General features: G+C 40.8%; 2 protein-coding genes across 18 annotated transcripts in view; one reads left to right on the plus strand and one right to left on the minus strand.

Annotated features, from left to right (window-relative positions):
- RAD51B (RAD51 paralog B) overlaps positions 1-19,385 on the minus strand; it is a 400,405-nt gene that overhangs the window by 216,941 nt on the left and 164,079 nt on the right. For all 17 annotated transcript variants that reach the window (XR_014220569.1, XR_014220570.1, XR_014220571.1 and 14 more), the window contains one exon: positions 5,947-6,056. Coding sequence is in view for 11 of the 17 variants with exons in the window: in XM_082225644.1 (XP_082081770.1) it covers positions 5,947-6,056 (110 nt within the window). In the remaining 6 variants the exon portion in view is untranslated. The remainder of the gene's footprint in view (positions 1-5,946; positions 6,057-19,385) is intronic.
- The window catches only part of LOC309534852 (uncharacterized protein), a 250,741-nt gene that overhangs the window by 212,587 nt on the left and 18,769 nt on the right, over positions 1-19,385 (plus strand). The window lies entirely within an intron of this gene.

Below are 19,385 nucleotides of genomic sequence, written 5' to 3' on the forward strand. Positions count from 1 at the left end.
TTCAATCAGCGTGTTCAAATTTGGACTAGAATTGGGTCATTTCCTTTGCAACAAATCATAGTGCTTAGGTTTCCAGGGTAGAGATAATATTTTGTATTTTCACACAGACAAAAAATAGCTCTTTTAAATATTGTTACCTCTTAGATGCACAAAATTAACTTCCCTCCAAGGCTTTTGTGTACCTTAAGAAAGAAAAGTGTTTGATAAATGAACGCTGATGGCCAGTTGATGTTCCTGTAGCCAAGAATGTAAGTCATACTTACCTGCAAATATAGGGGCTGAAATCAGCATTCTGCTCGTGTGTACATGTGGCTGAAGAAACCTCCCCCCCCCCAAATAAAACCTGTTTGGCAGTGTGAATGTAAACCAGTGAAGGAAAAACAAGTTTGAATTTGTGCAGTTGGCTGGCAAGAAAAAGACAGCTCTCCTGAAACTTCCTATGCTCAAAGGAATGAGGAATGAATACATATTGTTTGAAATGTATCAGGAATTTAATAGTATTCTGATTAACATAATGATCTTATTTATTAGAGCTTGACTGTTATGCATGCTGCTACAAAAATATTAAGAGAAAATGAAGTCCCACTTCTTTCAGAAAGAACTACGAAACAGCTGCAGCAAAGAAACTCATAACAGGGGAAGCTGTTTTTACTTGTAGATCCAGCCCCCTCCTTTTAAGGACAAGCAATTAGTATATTTTGATGGAAGAGTAATAAACTGAATAGAATATTGGGGAATTAAATCTTCAAAGAGGGGGGGGAAACCCAGAAAGTTGCACAATGATTAAAATCCATGCCTGCTTCTAGAACTGAATGTCCAGTAGTATTTCAATTCACAGTGAAAGGAAAAGGAAACCAAAAGTAAGAACAACACACAAGGGTAGAAAGTAAACTGATCAGGAAGGGAGCATTGAAGTTTCTAATTAAAGTTTTGCTGGCAAAAGTTACTGATCTGTTCATAACAGACATTCTGAAGTAAAGGAGAAAGTGTTTTGTTTTTCTTTTAAAAAACCTGAAGTTTTGAGAAACTCTACATATATGCAATTTCTTATCAAGTCTATTCCTACTTTACTGCATTAAAAGCAAAAAAATACACTACGCATGACTTGAAATAAGTATGCAAATTTCAGCATTATCATGCATAAAGAGAAGAAACAGATATTTTTAAAGACTAGCATTTGGTTAAACTTCATACCAGCACCGAACTCATTGTGTATCACCATCACACATGGTGAGTGTCATAGTAACTGCAGACAACATTAGCCATTCTAAACCTATATATTTTATAGGGTTGAGCAAAATGTTCTCCAGAAAACGTTTACATATCTACCAGCATCCACATGAGATACTCAGGCCACAAGGGAGCATTCATCTCATACTACTAAAATCTAACCAGAGCATTTCAGATCCTCTGGTCAATTATCACTTCCATTTCCTTTCTTGCAATGTCTTCATTTCCTGCATATCACATATTAGCATGTGGAAAATAGGCATTTCCCCTCATAAGTTCTAATAGTTATCATATCCCAGTCTTACTCAAAACACTTGAGATCATTTTCAGAATCCCAATTTATCCTTTCACGTATTCTTTATGCCCACCTTGTCTATACAGTGGTACCTCGGGTTAAGTACTTAATTCATTCCGGAGGCCCGTACCTAACCTGAAACTGTTCTTAACCTGAAGCACCACTTTAGCTAATGGGGCCTCCTGCTGCTGCCGCACCTCCAGAGCACGATTTCTGTTCTCATCCTGAAGCAAAGTTCTAAACCTGAAGCACTATTTCTTGGTTAGTGGAGTGTGTAACCTGAAGCGTATGTAATCTGAAGGGTAAGTAAACCGAGGTGCCACTATAATTGTTGCGGTCAACACATTACATAAAGGACCCCGACAGTTAAGTCCAGTTGCAGACAACTCTGGGGTTGCGGCGTTCATCTCGCTTTACTGGCAGAGGGAGCTGGTGTTTGTCCACCGACAGTTTTTCTAGGTCATGTGGCCAGCATGACTAAGCCGCTTCTGGTGCAACGGAACACCGAAACCAGAGCAGCACACGGAAATGCTGTTTACCTTCCTGCCAGAGCAGTACCTATCTATCTACTTGCACTTTTTGGCGTGATTTCGAACTGCTAGGTTGGCAGGAGCTGGGACCGAGCAATGGGAGCTCACCCCATCACAGGGATTCGAACCACCAACCTTCTGATTGGCAAGCCCAAGAGGCTTGGTGGTTTAGACCACAGCACCACCCGCATCCCTTTAAAGGAACACATTACATAGGGTTGCCATATTTCAAAAAATGAAAATCCAGACACATACATTGTTTAGCTTTTTTTTTACTGTTTTGACCAAAATCGAGCTTTTCAACTATTTTTAATGAAATTCGCCAAAATCTACACTTCTGACATGCGCTGCCATACGTTCCGATTTTCCCAGACATTTAAGTGATTTCCACCCAGACACAGTTTACAAGGGCTGAATACTGGCTATGCCCAGGAAATTCCGGACATACGTCAACCCTACATTACAGCAAACTCATCCGGTATGTCTTATCAGCTGTGGCTCCAGAACCTCTTCTAATCAAAAACATATTCTCTACCCCTCCATTACCCACACTCATATAAGGCTGAAAAGCAGGATCTAAATATTCATATATATAATAAAGTGTCATCATTAAAGAACTTGGATTTTTAAGTTGTTATTTACCCTCCCCCTGCACTTTTAAGTAAAATTGTTAATACATTACTTCTTTAAAAACATTAGCATGCGTGCTACTATCTCCCTTCTCATTCCTAGCTATTTTGATTTGTAACACTGCAACACTATCAAACACTATTATTAACACATGGCAACACTAACATTTGGGACGTTGGGGGGCTTCTTCTTCTTTGAAAAATGTCAAAACATCTGTAAGCACTTATAGAGTAAAGAATGTGTCTCTCCTGCAGTTGAATAAATATATAAGAAGAGCTGAAGAATCATTAGGCGTAAAAACATAATTTTTCAGTGTATAACCTTTAAGATATTCAGAGTTAGACTTTGCTGAAAAACTACTGTAGCTTCATTTTTAGGTTTTAACACAAGCCATCCCCTGCTACCACCAGTCAAGTTGTTGTTTGTGTGACAGTCAGAATGGTGGAATGCTATTTATATCGCACTAAGCAGAGTAGGGTAAAACCAGCTGGTCTCTAACAAAAAACACGGGGGAAGTGATGTCTGGCATTAGTAGGCTAGGGGAATCTTATGCTTGGGGTTATAACACATCTCAATATTGTACTGAGAGCAGAAGACTGCTAATCAGACAGCTCCTGTAACATTTGCTGACAACTAAACATTTTGCTCTAATCTCAAAAAAATTACTTTAGAATAAATTCCAAAAGCAACAAATGAAAACAAAGGATTATTAACCTCCATGCACCCACAATTTTGTATATGTATCAGATTTGTCTTTTCCCAGCTTTCCCCCATAAAGTACATATGAACACCAAAATAGCCTTTGCTGGTCAGTTCACACATTTACCTAATCCAGCTCTCTGTTTTGCCTATGCTAACCTTCCACAGGATCTCAGGTAGTAAGCAGCCATTCTATAAAAGGAACCACTAAATGTGGAACAAAAACACATGAGGCTGAAGGCTCCCCTGAATCTTCTATAAGCAAGGGTCTAAATCACAAAATAGTAAAGTATATTGTGCAAGTTTGGTAGTGAGCATTCGTCACAAAAGGGGGCATAAAAATTGACCATGCATTAACAGAGCTTGGGCAGAGTTTAAACAGAGTTTAGATTGTAAGCCATTTGAAAAACTGCATTCAGTGACAGAGAGCTCAACCACGCACATGAAAAAAGATGAAAATGAAACCAGGTGTTTGCTGAAAAGTGTGTTCTTGCACCTTGTCTCACTGTTTGAAGAAAGAAAAAAAACACCCCTCAACAACCACCCCCAGAGTAAAATGTTTTTAAACATTTCACTTGAAAAACGTGTGATCTGTCAATTAAAATAGTGGGTGTTTGGTCTGTTTTAATTCCTGGGAGTTGTTTACTATGAGAGGAAAGAGAAAGCAGCATTTGCAGATGGAGATGATAAAACCCTATTCACAAATACCTACAGAAATATAAACATTTACTTCTTAAAATGTAAAATGGATGTTTGACATAGAAGTACACGAACAATAGGAAAGTCCTCAAATCACAGTAGTCTATGCCTACACATGCTGTAACAAGCCCAAAATTTCACCTTCTAAACTAATAAGGCACTAAAATAAACTGCAGAAATACTTTTGAAAACCAAGAGCATAGGTAATTCAATTGTTTTTCTCAAGCTGAGGAGAGTTCTACTGGCCATGGGAAAGTACTGGAGAAACAAGTTTATACTTATGTCTTAAGATGCATGAGAATCTTGCAATAGCAACCTAACACACGCAGCTATTTCTAAAAACCAGCAGACGTGTTTCCAGACATGTTTGAAGATCCTTTCCCAGATATAGATGCATGTATTACATTCCTACCCATGGCATACATACAACTACCTCTTTAGTAAAGAAGACATCCATGTATTGGCTCTGTGTGGGCCACACCAAGAAGCGTGGCTAAGTAAGATAGAATATCTACCAAGGATCAAGACTAATGAAAAAATAGTGAGAGGTTAGAATGACCTCTATATCTCCCCACCTCAAAATGCTTGGATGGTGGCAATGAGCCATCTGGAGTCCCTGGCAGCAGAAGCGCATGTGCACCAGCCCAGGGGAAAAGGAATAACCATAGGAGAACAATGGCAGGCTGACCCCCCCCCCCATCATCAAAACAATTGCAGGGTGATGGGGAATTTTCTGAGACACTCAACTGACATCAGTGGCTACTAGACATGATGACCAAGCTCTGCCTCCACAGTTGGAGGGCAGCAGTGCTTCAAAATAGAAGAAGCAGAAGAAGAGTTTGGATTTGATATCCCACTTTATCACTACCCGAAGGAGTCTCAAAGCGGCTAACATTCTCCTTTCCCTTCCTCCCCCACAACAAACACTCTGTGAGGTGAGTGGGGCTGAGAGACATCAGAGAAGTGTGACTAGCCCAAGGTCACCCAGCAGCTGCATGTGGAGGAGCAAGGACGCGAACCCAGTTCCCCAGATTACAAGTCCACCGCTCGTAACCACTACACCACACTGGCTCTGTATACCGTAGCTGGAAACCACAGCAGAGAAGAATGCTCTTGTGCTCACATTCTGCTCCCTGGTTTCCCACAGGCAGCTGGCTGAGAGCAGGGTGCTGCACTAGCTGGGCCACTGACCTGATCCAGCAGGCTACTCTAATGTTCTTATGTCTTTGACATCCGTTGCCTTAACTGCCACAGTGGCAAGGCAAGGCAAGGCAAGGCAAAACTGCCTTGTGCCTGGCTCAGTCTGAGTACTATAGATGAGCAGATAAGAGATGTTCCCAACAGTCGACCTTAGACTGCAGATTATACACTACATAGGCAGACCAGTTCTGTTCCAACTGCAAGCTCTGCCTTCAATGAAGGATGCATCTTCAGTTAAAGGGGCCTGGCCCACTCCTTTTACTCCAAAGGAGAGAGGTAGACTGTGGTTGTACTGTGGTTTCTATGTGATATCATTGGGCCAGAAGGGCACCAGCAACCCAGGCTTGTCTTGTGAAATTTCATCCTCTGGCTTTGAGTCCTTGACCTCATCCCTGAAGAAGGGGAGTTCAACGACAGGATCATAGCCGAACTAAGGTCAAAAGAAGCTTTTTTCTGAAGTCAACCCCTGTATAGATTCCCTGTAGAGAGGAGGAAGGTGAAGCAAAGAAATAAAATGTTTTTGCCCCTCCTTCCTTCCTATTATAGGACTCTCAGTTATCTAACTAAAACATGACAACTACAACTTAGAGTACCTTCTCTGAGCAGAATGTGTCTGTCATATACATTACTGTGGGAGTAACATTGCTTCCCCTGGTGCCTCACCTGTCTTGTCTGTGAATCCAGATACTGCAAGATGAGTCTTGTATTCACACTATGACTCCAAGTATTCCCTAGTGCTGCAGTCACATAGCCAGACTCTCCATTTCTAGAGCCTAGAATAAAGACAGAAACACTGATATTACATTCTTGTAACTGAAGGAAAATGAAATTTCATATTTTAAGTCCAATGCATTTTCCAAGATAACACTAGAGTGAAAAACCAAAAAAGGAGAGAGAAGATGTATTCATGTTATATTGGACGTGCTTATTATTGACAGCTGCTTATACAAGAATTAAAAACAACAACTGGCAATCATTTACCATGTCTTGCAGGGAGTTAAGACAGCTGCATGTACTTTCCATGTCATATCAGACAGACCAGTGCATGCATCCCGTAAAAGAGTAATGACCTGGGCATCAAGGAAAAGAGAGGCTGGGAAAGGCCAGATTCAAACAAAGACATGCTGTAAAGGGGTGTACAAGACGCCATCCAACAGTTTTAGCGACTCCATTCTGGATTTGTGTACTGTTTACGCCTTAGTATATTACTAGCAAATGATAAGACCAAGAATTTAACATGGCCAAACAATATGATCAATGCATCTTCTAGTTAATCATATCCTGTTATAACTTCTATTTCATTTTTTTCTGATTTTCCAATTATTTTTATTTTAAAACATGACCAGAAAAGATGAAGCATGCTAGTATTTTCTGAGCTGCACCTCCAAAAAATGCTGACTGTTCTACTGTATACAGTGGTACCTCGGGTTATGAACTTAATTCATTCCAGAGGTCCGTTCTTAACCCAAAACTGTTCTTAAACTGAGGTGCACTTTCGCTAATGGAGCCTCCCGCTGCTGCCGTGCCACTGGCATGCAATTTCCATTCTCATCCTGGGGCAAAGTTCTCAACCGGAGGTACTACTTCTGGGTTAGCGGAGTTTGTAACCCGAAGTGTTTGTAACCTGATGCGTTTGTAAACCAAGGTACTACTGTATATGACAAAGTCATGCACGGGTTACCTACCAGATGTACGTCAATTTAAAAACAACCCTCTGTTTCATATTCGTACACAAAGTCTGTTGAGGTACACGTTTCAAATCCATTTCCATGCTTCTTAAGTGTTTTGTCTTGGCTCTCTTTCCCAGTCACTTTGATTTGTTTTTCCCCCCTGGTTATATCCAAAAGCATAATAATATGACAAAGTTTTCCTCAAAACTTCTTTTTTCAGACTATTAGATTTTCAAATTTTGTTAATTCTCACTCCTATTTAAAGGATCCCCCACAAACACACACACTCATATTCATTCTTTCACCTCAAACCCCTGAACTTTCAAAAAGAAAAGGCTCATAAACGTGTAAAATTAAATGAGGTTTCTCCATTATATAGGTACTGAAGACTTTCCACCATGTCACCAAATGAGAAGGGATAACTAACACAACATATATGAGACAAAGGCTGACTCATGAGAAAAATCAACTTTTCCAAAGTTCTTATTTCTGCACCTCTATCAACTCTCACATCGTGAAAATTGCAATCCAGATGTGGATGTGGCCAGGAAACAGTTAAACTTCGCCTGCAAGCGAAGGAAATATATCATTGCCCTTGGCATTCCTGTACACACCCAGGACTCCCACTTCTGTCAACAGGTAGGCTGAGTGAGCAGTGGAGGCCGGTTCAGGGGGCACAGTGGTTAGAAAGAGTGCAGGCACATAAATTACTCTTTCCTTCTTTCTGGGGGGAAACACTTGCGGTACCAGGCTGCTGCAGCACCTGCCTTGACAACTGCTGGCAGGACTATTTGTGTGACCCTCTGAGCTGCTCACATATATGCTTTAGTGCAAGACAACTATTTTGGGGTAGAGCAACCTCCCTTTTACAGGGCAACTGGGGGTGGGTGGGAAGGTTTCTATTTAAAACAGAAACACTATACCCCTTCTGCAATCTCTGCATGTTGTATAAAATAGAGGGAAGTAAATCAGGAAGCGGCAATGTGTACTGTGGAGGAAACTGAGGAGGTCCCCAGGAGAGTTCAATGGCAGTTAAGAGCCAGACATTTTGCCTCTTTTAGCACCAAACACCAGGAGACAACAGATGTCTCAAGGGCAGGAAATCGGAAATGGCAGGGAGAGAGATAGGAGCTTAAATACGTTGCTTAAAAATTATTCTATTATTTCAACTGTGAAATGAATTTTTAAAAGACCATGAAAGAAGATTAACAGTGCATTGTATCACACATATCCCTTGCCTTATCCCATCTTCAACTTTACTGACATTTTCTAGAGACCCAAATAAGCCCCACCCCCTCTGTTCCCCAATCCACAAAACAACCACCATACCAATATGTTGGCCCTAATTACAACATTTACGGCTTTTTAGTTTTAAAAAAGGGCAATTAGTGAGGGACCAGCATCTTAAAAAGCAGAGACATCACCTTGCCAACAAAGGTCCGTATAGTTAAAGCCATGGTTTTCCCAGTAGTGATGTATGGAAGTGAGAGCTGGACCATCAAGAAGGCTGATCGCCGAAGAATTGATGCTTTTGAATTATGGTGCTGGAGGAGACTCTTGAGAGTCCCATGGACTGCAAGAAGATCAAACGTATCCATTCTTAAGGAAATCAGCCCTGAGTGCTCACTGGAAGGACAGATCATGAAGCTGAGGCTCCAATACTTTGGCCACTTCATGAGAAGAGAAGACTCCCTGAAAAAGACCCTGATGTTGGGAAAGATTGAGGGCACAAGGAGAAGGGGATGACAGAGGACGAGATGGTTGGACAGTGTTCGCGAAGCTACGAACATGAGTTTGACCAAACTGCGGGAGACAGTGGAAGACAGAAGTGCCTGGCGTGCTCTGGTCCATGGGGTCACGAAGAGTCGGACACGACTAAACGACTAAACAACAACAACAGTGAGGGACATGGTAGAGGTATATAAAATTATGCATGATTTAGAAAAAAGGGGGTAGATATTAGTTTTTCTGTCTCTCTCATAATACCAGAACCAGGGTGACTGCTGTAAGATTCAGGACAAAAGGTTAGTACTTCTTCACACAGTTAAACTATCACTGCCATAAAATGAAATAATGACAGTATGTGTCTGAATACCAGCTGTTGGAGATCATTAACAGAAGACGACTGAGTCCTGCTTTGGGGCATTCCTACAGGCCATGGTTAGCCATTGTGAGAACAAAATCCTGTAGTCTTTGCAGTGGGGCTCTTCATTTGACCCTCTTAAAACAAAACAAAACAAAACAAAACTGGTGGGCACCACCTTAGATGAAGCACTGCCCCTTCTCTGACACAGGAGGCAACACCGCTTTTAAGATAGTGCTTGGAACAAGATATGTATACATTATTATTTTTTAAGGAGGTGTGCTTTTTTTCCTTCAGAATTATTGGTTTCCCTCATGTGAAAGTTTAAGGAAATTAAATCAATAAATGTATCGATAGATTTAAACTGAAGTTAAAAAAAACCAAAAAAACCAGAGGGACAATGCTAATCAAATCAATTGAAGGCGTTTTAAAGAGAGCTAAACAAAGCATGTCTCCACGCATGTGGTGCCCTTCACATGTTTTTTGCCTCACACTCTCCCTTCTCTCCATTCCGCAGTATTGTTTCAGATTAGGAGGTACGCTTGACAGTTTTGATGTCCAAAGGGATGATCTCATTCCCTGGACTAGCCGGCCAAGGTGCATTCCGTACCCAGGACATGGCGCACGCTTCATTGCTAATCCATGAGGAACTAATAAACAAAGGTTTGGGGGGTATGCAGAAATCTATTCAAACATGTATGCCAGCACTACATATAAATAAAAAAAAATGACATATAACTAATCACTCTGCAATGCATTGGCTTGTGAAAAATAAAACACAGTGGGGGGTAGTGGATAATAATACAAAGATGCACATACTGTTCAAATAAACTGAATTAGGAGAGAAATTCTTTCTCTACATCACCTGCTCACCAGACAATCCACAATGCTCTGTGGATGCATTGAAGGGCAGAATCTTGTTCATCTTATAGATAGGAAGGAACATAGGAAGCTGCCTTATGCGGAGCCATTGGTCCATCTAGCTCGGCACTTTCTTCATGGGTTGGCAATGATTCTCCCATTTCATACAGCCCCCCTACTTAGAGATGCCAGGGATTGAGCTTGGTCCCTTCTGCATACAAAGTAGATGCTCTACCATTGAGTTATGGGCCCTCCCCAACATATGACTTTTCCCCATACTGAAACAGCTTGATAAGCCCTGGAAAAGCACGACTCATTCTTTTTTTTTAAAAAAAAATAATTTTTATTGAATGATTTTATGTTACAAAAAACAATGCAGCCATACTACCACTAAATATAATTAAGAAATAAAAATTACATACATCGATATTTAGTTTGTTATTTGTTATTTATCGTCTTATTTCCTCCCAAACATTGCATACAACACACATATGTGCAGACACCCACACCCGCACACAAAATGATAATAATGAAAGTAAATATTTTCCCCCTTTTATCTCCCAAAATATTTTCTTCAACTTTGACTTCCTGTCAAGTCCCTTTGCATATGTTTTATCTTACATTTGAATGTACACAAAACAATAAACCTTTCTATATAATTTTTCTAATACATTCTGAAAACATAATAAATCCTTAATTGTTATCCACCTCCTTTTAGTTCCTTTATCACTCTAATGCTAGCACGGAGTCAAAACTATTATTGTATTTTTGAACATATCTTCTATAACCATCCCATTTTTCCGCAAATTTTTGCTTTGACTCATTCAAGGATCTTCATGATTTCTGGTGATTAGGAGGATAGTAGTATAAACGTGCTGAAGACCAACAGCTATTCCTCTCCTTTCCACCTGAATCAGATGAGGTAGTAGATATGCTGATAGATATGAGGTAGTAGATAAGCAGTGATGCACTTATGAGGGGCAAATAAACTATGAGTGAATCCCAGTAAGATGAAGGTACAGGCTTTTTGGGTGCAGGGATTAGGACGACAGCCTATTTTGGATGGGGTAGCACTTCCCCAAATGAAGCAGGTATGTAGGCTGATAGAACTATCTGATCCACAATTGTAACTGGAGGTCCAGATGTCTTCAGTGGCAAGGAATGTCTGTTTCCAGCTCCACTCAGTTTGCCTGCTTTGGCAATTCCTGGACCAGGAAAGCCTGCTATAAGTAATGCACCCAGGGATCCTCAATTATTATTTTTTAAAAAATACAACCACGGGGTGATGGCGAATGTAACTTGAGTAACTTAAGTCCAAGAGCTTCAGTGGGTCTACACTGAGTATGAATTTGTTGGATACCCCCATATTTTTGATTGCTCTTGAAAATGTTTTAACTTTTGCTCCCTTTCTCCATTTAGATCACAATCCTAAAGAAATATGTGAATATTTGCTAGAAAAATGACTTTTTCATAGATTCCCACCCCCACACCCCGGTATAACCAGTGAGACTTAATGAGGCTTTTCTAAATAAACAAAAGATCTAAGCCAAGCTCCACCCACCCTGAAAATAATATGAGCTCTAGATTTAGTATTAAGAATAGTAATGTGAATTCTCTACCGGGTCAATCACATTATGTTTGTTTTTAATTTCAGGATCCTTGGAAGTGGCATGCAGGTTTACTGTCATCACAACATGTTTTGCATTAGGGAATCTCAACTCCTGGCGTCAGTGGGTTCATGTGGATTCCATTTTGTTTTGAAACCCTTCAGTGAGAGGCCTCAAGCCAGTACTTAGGCTCTTGTCTACTAAAGAACCAAAAAGAAAAAGAAAAGAAATTATCCAGCTGTTCTGAATCCTAGCCAGATGATCTACTAGATGCACCAACCCTGAGTAAAATGATCAGGTTTCACAGACTCTGTGGAGGTGGGAAGACAGCTGGTTGTTTTATAGTGGCAGAGAGAGGCTAAGATTAGGAGTTGCAGAAAACCACAACCTAAAAGAATTGATGAGATTCTCTCTTTTCATTTGAAAGGAAAAAACTTCTGTGGTTAACAATAACAAACATTTTAACTTCCAATATTCTAACTGTCTCCTCTTTCTGTTTTTAAAGTTACTCTGTTGTGTTGATTTTGCAGCAATGATGGTGCAGTATAAGAATTTATAAGAGGATATACACTCTGATCACCAATAACTCCTGATGCTCTTCTTCAAATTCAGTATTTCGCTCAGCTTTTCTGTTTGACAGGCTGAAAAATTCTCTCATCTGAACATAACTTGCAAAAGTGTGTCTATAAAACTCCAGTTTTCTCTACTGTTCTGTTCTTCCTATGCCTTGATAGGATCCTGCAACCAATCCTGTTTCCAAATATCTTCCCCTCTTCATCCTTATTTCTTGTATTATAAAACAGTTCCCACTCCAAAATCATATTTACTTATGCATCATTTAGAAGAAGAAAAGGAAGAATTTTGTTTCTTGTCTGTACATAAGAAGGGATTTAGGACATGGAAGTCCCAAATAGCATTTCTGAAGACTAGCATAGAAGCACAGAATTGCAGAGTTGGAAGGGACCCTGAGGATCATCCAGTCTATGCAATGCAGGAATATGCAGCTGTCCCATACTGGGATCGATCCTGCAACCTGCAGAATTGCAGTGTGGACTGTTTCTGTTCAGGGTTTTAGCCTGCAGCACTTTCAGGATACTTAGTCCTGTTCCTCTCTCCCCCAAATCCAACAGTCAGCCAGTACTCATTGGCAACCCAAAATACTCAGTCCCAACTGAGCCGTTTTGGGCTCCCCTCGCGCTGCTTTGTACTTCTGCAAACCTTTCAATTCCTCCAGGCCTGCTCATAGCATTCTCTCAGGTGTGTGGATGGTGTCATTTTAGTTGCATAAAGCGCAACACTCGGAGAACTGAGTTTTCTGAAAATTTATTATGAGTGTTACTATGAGCTATTACACAAAATTCTTCCCTTAGGAGAGAATACAATGGTATTAAGCATACTGGATGTGGTGATTGTGAGGGAGTGGAATGCTTGAATTACATATGCTTATGTCCCTTAAAGCTTGAGGAAGAAACAAGAGAGATTTGAAACTGTCAGTGCAAATTCAAACGCCTCTGCACACTAGGCTCAAAACCTCAGGGTAAAGCATTTCATTTTCCCACGCCAGTCTCTCTCAGCTGTTATGTTATGTCATTCTTTGCTGCTGTTCACCCATCATCTGGGTTTGCCATTTTTACAAATTCCACAAGCTAAAACCTAGAAAGTTGCCTAACATGCATAAGCCTCACAGTAAAAATATTTAAAAGGAAAAAAGCAGTAGTTTCAGGGATGGATCTTACACTCCCACCCCACATACTGATCCATATTATTGTTTATAAAGTGCTTAAACTTAGGTATATTCAGCAAAGGTGAAGTTATGAACAGTGCAGGAAGATTTTTCCATCTGCATATATTGAGTTCTATTAGAAAAGTTGTTGCACCAGCATCTGTAGGGAACACATTTCTTTATTTATAGGTAATGATTGCATTCATCTTCTGGGGAGATACATGTTGAATCAAACTATGAGAAGGATCTCATTGCAGACTGAAATGAGTTCATCAAACATTGCTCATGTCAATTCCACATGGATTTCAACTTATGGTAAAAGGATAATATCTCAGTGTGATTAAAAAACTAAACCCTGACCTGCAGATTCATCCTTGAGAGTAATCTTGAACTGTGTCCTAAGTGGAATTAGGCTTCATGATTCCTCTCTGCTGAGATGAAAATGATTTTCAGGAAATACTAGTTAGAGAGGCCACAATTCCAGTGGGGTCTACAACAACTAGTCCAGCCCATTTCTCAGAAAACCATGAAAACCATGAAATCTCATTAGTTAGTATCATGCACAGATATTCCATATCCCCCATGCAGCCAGGACCTGTTAGGTCTGGGTGTTTTCCAGTAAGGTAATTGGGCCTAAGTGTCTCACTGAGGAGCAAAATGATATTGCCAGCTGGAGTCAACTCCAGAAAAGCAGTCAAGGCACATATAGGATAGGTGAGAATGAGGAACCGGTGAAAGGCTTGATGCAACAAGGAGTCTGTGAGCTCCGGACAGGAGGTACTTTCCACATCAAGCCTGATTACAAAAGGAGAGGCTTACACAGAAGTTTGTATAGGGACAAAATGGGCAGTGGCCATTCATGGAAGGGCTAAGAGCTGGTGTAGCCGAAAGAAGACTATGTTCCTCAACAGAGATGAATGGCACGAGGAGCAAGGATCCAGGTTAGCTTCTGGCAGATAAAGCTGGTACTTTCAACTTCTGTTCACTTCTAAATTTGATAGGGGAACCCTGACAAGACATTCTTAAGATGTAAACTAATATCCCCATGTGTATATTTCTGTTGTAATTACCACAATAATTCTTCTGCAAGCGTTAGACAATAGAATTGTTGGGACTTCTCTTGGTTTGTCTTCACTGCTATTGCTGCTTACTAAGAATGAACCAACATATCTTTCCAACTGATTTAGATTTTTTCATCTGGTTGACACATCTGCCAACAGCCACGTTTTACAAGAATTTTCAAAAATATAGGCTTGAGGCACAAAAGAATTTGGACACCTGAATTTTGCATGTCTGTCAACAGTACTTTGGTTAATTACAGGCACAACTTGAAAGCAATTATTTCATCTTGGATTTTAATCTAAATACTAGTCCAAATTGTTCTTTGTGCAAGTCACAATGTTCAGAACTATTTCCTCCCTGTGCTTGAACCATGGGACTATTTAAAATCCAACCTTTTCAGCTGCAATATCACTCCCCCCTACTCAAAAGTAAAGGCCTGGAGTTCCAACTAGAATCATAGCATAGGAAAGAACGAAACCAAAAATGTAAGCCTAGATATGAATGTTAACATTGACCGGGGAGTTGGGGAGGGGAACAATCCTATTCACACCTGCAGTCTGACTTGACTGTTTATCTAAATGGACATTATTTAAAAATAATAATAATTTAAATAAACAGATCTGAGACAATAGTAACATCATTGCCGGATCCAAATAATCAAATGCCACACACTAATACCACATTCACTCACACAATAGAAGCATTCTTTCTACCTTTACAAACAGATACCAGAACTCTGCCATGAAAAGAAAACATGGTCATAATGTCCTCCAAATTGAACAGGTCTGATTTACAGACAATATGGGAAACAGCCCGTGCAACTTTTAAGGCAGTAAACATCTTGCTCTTAATGTTAAAGGATCTCAAAGAAGCAGGTTACAACTACAGTGGTACCTCGGGTTACATATGCTTCAGGTTACATACACTTCAGGTTAAAGACTCTGCTAACCCAGAAATAGTACCTCAGGTTAAGAACTTTGCTTCAGGATGAGAACAGAAATTGTGCTCCAGCTGCATGGCGGCAGCAGGAGGCCCCATTAGGTAAAGTGGTGCTTCAGGTTAAGAACAGTTTCAGGTTAAGCACGGACCTCTGGAACGAATTAAGTACTTAACCAGAGGTACCACTGTACTCTCAAATAAACTTCCAATGCTCTTCTATTAGTGTGACTGCCAATTCCCAAAAAGACAGGCAGAAAATAAAATAAAATGAACCAAGTTATTCAGGGCTGATTTGTGTGTAACAAGTACAGTGCAGCGACTGCTCTTTGGTGGCTTCTTTCAACGTTACTTTGGCAACATAGGAATAAAATAATAATGTGAGATGGCAGAATTACATATGCCATCATCAGAGGCCATATTGTGAGAGCGAGGCATAGGAAAACAGCAACAAGGTCGCAAAAACCATATTGCTTCCATAACATCAAGAACCAGAGTTGAACCAAGGTTTTGTAGAAGATATTTTTCTGAGAAGCTTTCTAAGCTTTTTCTTTTTCTGCTCTCCCTAGAAAAAAGGCCACTTTGCAGAATTTTCTCCAAATATTTTCTACCATTTTTTGTGGCAGCAGGTATACCTTCTTTCCCTGTCAAGCCCCAGAATGATGCTAGGTCCAGGAATTTGCAAAGGATGCAAAATGGTGGGAAGACTGCCAACAAGTTATTGCTGCTGGTACCACTTGAAGCGTGGGTTGGGGGCTGGATAGAGCGATAGATAGATAGATAGATAGATAGATAGATAGATAGATGATAGATAGATGATAGATAGATAGATAGATAGATAGATAGATAGATAGATTATAGATAGATAGATAGATAGATGAGGCTATGCCACTGCTAATCGTGAGCTCCACTCTCAATAAACTATTGGAGTATTTCTCCTCTAGTCCTAGACAAGGACTATTCCCAACTAGAAATCTGTACTGTGCCTAAAAATAAGGCCCTGAAGAGGCTTGGGACCATTTTCACAATTCTGCCACAGCTGTCATCACCACCATCACCACCAGCAATAAGGACTTGTGTGTGTTGTATCATATTGAGCAGTATCCAACAAAGTTAGGGCAAGGACTTATGGCTATGCAAAGGAAAGTCCCCATCTCTTCTCCAGCCCCTAAATTTGTTCTAGGGGTTCCCCCAATCCTCTAGAACAGATTTGGGGAGGAGAGATCGGGGACGTTGCATTGCACAAATGTAAATTTTTGGACTAATGGAACTACTTCACCAGATACTGCTCATTGTTAGGAAATTTATGTTGAGCACAATGACTGCCAAATCCCAGGAGAGCAAATCATCTCCAGCTATATGACAACTTCACTTCATGGCCAGGCACAATCGACTTTGAAATTTCCATATAGTCAAAGCTGATTTTCAGTTGCCCAACAAGACTCTTAAGGAGACTATAAAAATGCAGTGTTTTCGCAGCTTCAAAACAAGAAATTTAGAATGTCAGCTTTGTTAATAGTGTATGTATACATTATGGTCTGTAGGGGCTGGTGCCATACCTCTCATAACAACAACAAACACAGCCCACATCTGTAACATAATAAGAACCATCACTGCTTTAAGTAAAGTAATTCCTACACAGCCACATGAAGAAAAAAAAGATACTGAATGTTTGGGCTGTACGGTTTTTGTCTCTCCTGTGAAATATTGATCCCCCTGTCACTTTTAATGTCATTTTTAGCTAGTTAAAAGTATAGTTAAGGATGTTAGAGTCCAAACTATTTCACAGAAACTTTTTTTTTGTGTGTGTAATAGAGATGGGGAGAGGGAGGGAGGGAGAGAGGGAGGGAAGTTTCAAATAGCAACATTGTCCAAAAGGGTGAAAGGGAACAGATGGCCGTGGAGAATGCAGACTCAAAGCTCTGAAGAAAAGGCCTATATTGACAGATCTTGCTGTTTCCTATTCAAGCATGAACGCTCTGGCATGGAGAGTTAAGACGATACAAGGAGCGACCTCTGTTTCCAGCAACCCGCTACGGGCAACTGGCCTCTGAAGCTTTCTGAGAAAAACAAGGAGACACAGACAGACAAACAGATATGGCAACAAGCCCAGCTCTCAGCTATCAGGGAAAAAAATAGAAAGGCCAGAAGCAGCTGCCTTTTCCTGGCTCCAGAGCAGAGCATTAGAAAGAGCATTTCCAGCCTTTCACATCTTCCTTTTCAGAGCCAGCTTCTTCCAGGGGTCAACCTCAAGCTGCTGGTCTTTGCCCCGAGCCGAGGTGAAAAAAAGGACAGATCAGAACTTGTCTTGCTCATTGAAAACTGCTCTCTTTAATCATAAGAACTCCCTCCAGCAAACACAAAAATTTCAGACATAACCCCCTAATGATAACGCTTGAGGTTTTGTGTGTAACAAGCCCTGGGGATTTAAATTTAAAGAATTTAAAGCTGCAGTTCCCACACTCAGGTTTAACTGAGCCCATTCTCTAGTATGCACCACACAGAGCTGGCCCCCCCTCCTTCAAGCACAGCGCTGGGAGAGTCCTGGGAATCCCATCACTAGCAAGTGTCTCGTGTGTGTGTGTGTGTGTGTGTGTGTGTCACCCTATCACCATAATATAATCACTGTTGTTTTCCTGCAGTGATGTTGAGTACATTTAAAGCAAACATCCAAACTCAACTTTAGAGTGCAAAGATTTTTAAAAAATGAACGCACACCCATACCTCAAAACTGTCAGTGGCTTGGAGCACCACAGGGAATTGAAAGTGCCTGCACTGTGTTTTTAAAAAGAAGCACTGGCTCATTGTATCTTATCCTTTCCCTATTGTATTCTCTCTGCTGAGAGCACAGGAAGTATCTGTGTGGATTTGGCCTGAGTTTCTTGCTACTTTGCCAATTTTTAAAGACTTTCCTTTTTCACAGTACTCTTTCATCCAGGAATGTCCAACCTGCTCAACACCGAAGCAAGCATCTGAAATATCCACCATCAGATATATTACAATAAACCACATGGGCTAGAAATGTAATTTAAAAAAATGAAATGTGAGATTCCCCACCTGCAAGTCTCAACTTTCTCAGCCCCCTCAAATCCAACAGACAGGAAAAATGGAAGTCTGTTTACCATGAACTTCCATTTCTCCTGGTGCTTCACAGAGAGCAGTTCTGACCACTGGGATATAGCAGAGCAGTAAAAAAAAATATAGGGTGGACTTCTGCAGAGGCCTGTCAGAATATGACCACCTTCTGTAGCACCCTATGCCCAAAGGCCACATCTGCAGAAGAGAAGGTGTCAATTCTATTATGCTTAGCAAATGCATGGAGAGATGCCCTCTGCAACTCTCAGAAATGGAGAAACTACCAATGTAAGCTAATGAGGTGGTTGCTCCCCAGAGTAAGTGTGCAGTTTGCCCCTCCGGTGCTGCCTTCACCAAAGGCTGAGAAACTTCAACCCAGGGCCTCTTACAACCACCTGAATATGGATGATAAGGTGATCTTGGCCCCAAGGACCTCCCACAAAATGCCACAAATAGTGCTTCTAACTTCCTGAACCCTGCCAGATAGGAATGAAAAGCCCTACAAACATCTAGTGTGTGCCATGCCATCTCCCCCAAATTAGAAGGCTTTGGACTAAAAGAGAGAAGAATAAAAACAGAAATAACCTTTGGAATAAATGCTGAGTCTGGCTTACAAAGCACCTTGTCCCCGTGAAAAATACAAAGCTAAGAATCCTAAGTCAACGTTGCTTACCTAAGGTGATCCCCCCCCCAAAAAAAAACATTTCGTGTAACAGAAATTTGAGCTCATATGAAGCCATAAGTTCAAAGGGTGGACACATAAAGGCAGTCAACACATAGTTAAGGTTCCAAACAGGAAACCAATGGACCATTAGAGGATTCCACTGACCCACCCCCTCTAAGGAACCATTTGAATGTGAGGCGAGAAATCCAAGACAGATCACAGTCAGATCACACTGAGCTCCAACCAGGTTACACTGAACTGGGAGTCCTGCTGATTCCACATACCCAAATCACCACAGTCCTCAGGTGGGGGCCCTAGCCGTACAGACAGACATCTGTTGCAATAACTTCTCTGTGAAGCTCCTCAAGGCTCCCCCCCCCCCAGGCACCTGTGCTGGACCACCCATCAACAAAGCTCTTTG

This window comes from Podarcis vaucheri (genome assembly GCF_965113315.1).
Source record: "Podarcis vaucheri genome assembly, chromosome: 1".
Taxonomy (NCBI): domain Eukaryota; kingdom Metazoa; phylum Chordata; class Lepidosauria; order Squamata; family Lacertidae; genus Podarcis; species Podarcis vaucheri.